The following is a 4,938-nucleotide window of genomic DNA, read 5'->3' on the forward strand; positions in this document are numbered from 1 at the left end:
CCATGAAGTACAGTAATTGATAAGAGACTTTTTATCAACAATCATATATGTACAACATTCATCAATTGAACTTAACAATAGCTTAACTGAAAGTCTGACAGTTTTGCTATTAAAATTCCATTTGCATCAAATATATAGTAATAAATGACAGGGATGTTTGGAGTGTTAGGGAAGGGTAGTAAAGCTAGCGGGGAACAAGTCGTGCTTCTGGGGTAGTTTGTCTACCTCTGATTCCCACCCTGCACTCAGTTCTCAAGTGTGGCTCCTAGAAATTGTCAGCTTGCAACAGTAGTCACACCCCATGAAAAATATTCAACTGGCTCTGAAAACCAGGAAAGGACAATCAATGCGCCCCAAATACTCAGTGAGTTAGGGTCCAATGCTCAAAAAGGTGGCTACTGAAGGTGCTGTAGAGAGAAATGAGGGGCAGATGGGACTCCTAAACCTCGGAAGGGAGCGCACCTAGGAGAGCGAAACTTTCAACCTAAACCTCCACTGCATTAAAGCATTACTCATTTGTGAAAATGGCTTTGGGAGTAGAACCCAAGATGAATTTGCAGCTTCCATGAAGTACCTAAATACGGTGAGGGCAGCCAATGGCCCTCAAATCCTCAGTGAGTTAGGGAAATTTTCTGCATGCAAAGACAACATAGCAGATGAGAGCAAAAGTGGGCCCAACGCTTAAAAACGTGGCTACTGCAGGTGCTGTAGAGGGAAATGAGGGGCAAATGGGTCTCGTAAACCTAGGAAGGGAGCCCACCTAGGAGAGGGAAACTTTGAACCTTCACCTTCATTGCTTTACAGCATTACTCATTTGTGAAAAAGGCTTAGGGAGTAGAACTTGAGGAAAAATCTGTACCCATTGCCATTGGGAAACTTTGGCAGACAAAAAAGTTAAGAAGGAAACTCTACAAAGATCCAGAGCAGGGACCCGGAAAGTGATACCAGCTAGCAAGTCCATTTATTTTAAGACCCAACAGAACCACAAATTCCACTGTCATTTATACCTTTCTTTGGGTTAGCTGCTCTTTGTTGTTCAGGTCTGGCCTCACCACAATAATGTAGCATTTAGGGGAAAAAATGCAAACCAGCAACCCAGCACCAGAAGCAAAGATGGAGAAGATCTCCACAGCCACCATGTATTTTCCTCTGGTGCTCAGGTAGGTTGGAATGAAGGAGAGCCAAACACTGCAAAAGACCAGCATGCTGAAGGTGATGAACTTGGCTTCGTTGAAAGTGTCAGGCAACTTCCTGGCTAAGAAGGCCACCGTGAAGCTGATAGTGGCCAGGAAGCCCATGTAGCCCAAAACACAATAGAACATGGAGACTGACCCTTCATTACATAGAAATATGATTTCCTCAGGCATTGCGTGCATGTCCACATCTGGGAATGGGGGAGAGGTTGCCAGCCAGAGGACACAGATTCCTACTTGAACAATGGAGCAGGAAAAAACAATGGAATAAGCCAGTTCTTTGCCTACCCATTTCCTCATATTGGATCCTGGTTTGGTAGCCATGAATGCCAAAACCACCAATATGGTTTTGGCTAAGATGCTGGAGAGGGCCACAGAGAAGACAATGCCAAAAGCAGTTTGTCGGAGAAGGCAAGTCACGATATTAGGTTTTCCGATAAACAGCAAAGAGGAGAGGAAACACAAGAGGAGGGAGATAAGGAGACCATAGGTGAGGCTTCGGTTGTTGGCTTTGACTATGGCTGTATCACGATGCTTAATGAAGATGCCAAGCACTAGAATTGTGATCAGAGAGAATAAAAGTGCAGAGGAAGTTGAAACAATGGCCAAGGTTTCATCAAAGGCTAGGACGTTTGGAATCTTAGGAATGCATAGATCCTGGCCGCTGTTTGGATACTGATCTGCTGGGCAACTGACACATGTTTCCATGTCTGAAAACAAAGAAACAATGCATGACAGTTTGAAGCATCCAAAACTATTTTTAAGAATTTCCTCGTCAATAATCCCTCTAGCACAGTGCTTTCCACCTAAAAATGTCCGAAAATACACAAACAATGTGTGACAGATTGAAGTAACCAAAAGTATTCTTAAGAAGTTCACATCACTAGTCCATTTAGCATAGTGTTTTCTACATCAGAATGTATAAGAGCTTCAATGTATAAGAGCTTGTACTAGGTGCATCAAAAATAAAAATTCTGGAATTTTCTACATGGGTGAAATCTGTTTTTACTGTCTCCCTGCTTTTTCTTAGAGCCACATAAACAGTACAAGAAAATGAGAAATGCAATGCAGCTGAATGAGACATTCACCCCCTTGGCAAACAACCTAATTCTTAGAGGAGAAAACACCACTTCTATTCAACCCTAATTTTGTAGAAGTTGAAAGTAAAATATATGAGCTTCCACTTAAAAAAGAAATCTTCAAGATCTTTTAAAGATTAAAATATACTGACATTATCTATAAACATTTAGAAGAACACATCTGTTAATTTAAGCCTTCTCTCCTGCAGCAGTTTAATGTCAACAAAATTGCCAGGAGCCCAGAGGTTCTGCAGTATCTCAAAATGTCATCTCTAACCTTTCTCATTTGAAATCATTCCTTCTGGACATGGATCACAATCATAGCAGCAAAACTTCTCCCCCTCCTTCTTTTTCTTCCCGTAACCAGGATGGCAGTTGGCATTACATAGAGAAAGTGGTGGCAGCTATCCAAAGAGATAGGAAGAATTTAATATTATGATACTGTTTTGTGGAATTTATCAAATATCCAATATCAGGTGATTTAATAGTAAATAGGAGGACTAATAGCGTGAAATGATCTGCAGGTACACAAGTGGCACATACAGTGGGGTAAAAACCTGCTGTTCTAAACATCATACAAGCTTAAGAAGATGTCAGTATTCATGTCTGTACCACCCATCCTTACAGCTGTGTTAGAATTCAGTGTGATTTCACCCCTGGCTTGGCCTTTTGATGGAGTCACCACTTAATGGCATTTGCTTCAAGGAGTTCACATGGTGCTCCTTTGTGGTGGCACAAGGAATTAAAGGTAAGCCATTATAGTGGTTCTGCTCCTGCACGGTCAGTATAATAATAATAATAATAATAATAAATTTTATTTATATCCCACCCTCCCCAGCCGAAGCCGGGCTCAGGGCGGCTAACAACAATAAAACAGTACAAACAACACTCTGAAATCATTCATTATAATATTAATTAATTTAAGCCACTGGCAACCATTGGGCCAGAGCTCTGCGAAGATTGCCGATGGAGGGAGTCAGGCTGTGCCCTGGCCAAAGGCCTGGTGGAACAGTTCTGTCTTGCAGGCCCTGCGGAAAGATGTCAAGTCCCGCAGGGCCCTGGTCTCTTGTGACAGAGTGTTCCACCAGATCGGAGCCACGGCCGAAAAAGCCCTGGCTCTAGTTGAGGCCAGTCTAACTTCTCTGTGGCCTGGGACCTTCAAGATGTTTTTATTTGAAGACTGTAAGTTTCTCTGTGGGGCATACCAGGAGAGGCTGTCCCGTAGGTACGAGGGTCCTAGGCCGTATACGGCTTTAAAGGTTAAAACCAGCACCTTAAACCTGATCCTTACTCCACCGGGAGCCAGTGCAGCTGGTATAGCACCGGGTGAATGTGATCTCGCAGCGAAGACCCTGTAAGGAGTCTCGCTGCAGCATTCTGCACCCGCTGGAGTTTCTGGGTCAGTCTCAAGGGCAGCCCCACGTAGAGCGAGTTACAATAATCCAGTCTGGAGGAGACCGTCGTGTGGATCACAGTGGCTAGGTCAGGGCGAGAGAGGTAAGGAGCCAATTGCTTAGCTTGGCGGAGATGGAAAAATGCCGCCTTTGTTGTAGCTGCAATCTGCGCCTCCATGGAAAGGGAGGTGTCGAAGATTACACCCAAACTCTTAACGGACGGTGCTGGCACTAATTGCACCCCCACAAGAGATGGGAGTTGCCCCCCCAATCCCATATCGTCCCGTCCCAGCCACAGGACCTCTGTCTTCGAAGGATTTAACTTCAACCGGCTCCCACGTAACCATCCAGCCACAGCTTCCAAACATCTGGTCAGTGTGTCTGGGGCCGAGTCAGGATGGCCATCCATCAACAGATAGAGTTGGGTGTCATCAGCATACTGATGGCAACCCAGCCCAAAACTCCGGACAAGCTGGGCGAGGGGGCGCATAAAGATGTTGAAAAGCATCGGGGAGAGTATCGCACCCTGAGGTACTCCACACACCAAGGAATGGCGCGATGACAATTCCCCCCTAAGCGCCACCCTCTGTCCCCGACCAGAGAGAAACGAGCGCAGCCATTGAAGGGCTGTGCCCTGGATCCCCATGTCGGCAAGGCGGTGGTCCAGAAGTTCGTGATCGACCATGTCAAAAGCTGCTGACAGATCTAGAAGAATCAGCAGCCCCGACCCACCTCGATCCAGCTGTCTACGAAGATCATCTGTTAGGGCAACCAGAGCTGTCTCGGTCCCATGACCAGCGCGGAAGCCGGACTGGAATGCGTCGAGAGCCGATGTTTCATCCAGAAACCCACCAAGCTGTTCAGCAACCGCTCTCTCAATCACCTTACCCAGGAACGGAAGATTCGAAACCGGGCGGTAATTGGATAGATCTAAAGGATCTAATGATGTTTTCTTTAAGAGCGGGCGCACCACTGCCTCCTTCAATTCTCCTGGGAATGTCCCCGTGCCAAGGGACAAATTGATGATATCCCCCAGGAGGGCCCGCACCTCGTCTGGACACGCTCTAATCAGCCAAGACGGGCACGGGTCGAGAGGACAGGTGGTGCCAAATTTAAATAACAATTTGACACACAGCTGTGAGGCATTTGCGAGCTTTTTTGCAGAGAAGGTCGTCTGGACATGCTCTAATCAGCCAAGACGGGCACGGGTCGAGAGAACAGGTGGTGGGCTTTCCAGCTCGGAGGAGTCTGTCCACATCGGCTGGGGATATC

The 4,938-nt window shown here is 46.1% G+C and overlaps 1 protein-coding gene across 1 annotated transcript; it reads right to left on the reverse strand.

The window, feature by feature from the left end:
• Positions 1 to 1,000: 1,000 nt before the first annotated feature.
• On the reverse strand, positions 1,001 to 1,745 carry LOC310662266 (vomeronasal type-2 receptor 26-like; the record flags this gene model as incomplete). Its single annotated transcript, XM_083409045.1, has 1 exon — positions 1,001 to 1,745. A coding segment is annotated over one exon (744 nt), but the record flags the coding sequence as incomplete, so codon positions are not given.
• Between the last annotated feature and the right edge of the window lie 3,193 nt (positions 1,746 to 4,938).

This window comes from Podarcis tiliguerta (genome assembly GCF_965153285.1).
Source record: "Podarcis tiliguerta genome assembly, chromosome: 13".
In the NCBI taxonomy this organism is placed as follows: domain Eukaryota; kingdom Metazoa; phylum Chordata; class Lepidosauria; order Squamata; family Lacertidae; genus Podarcis; species Podarcis tiliguerta.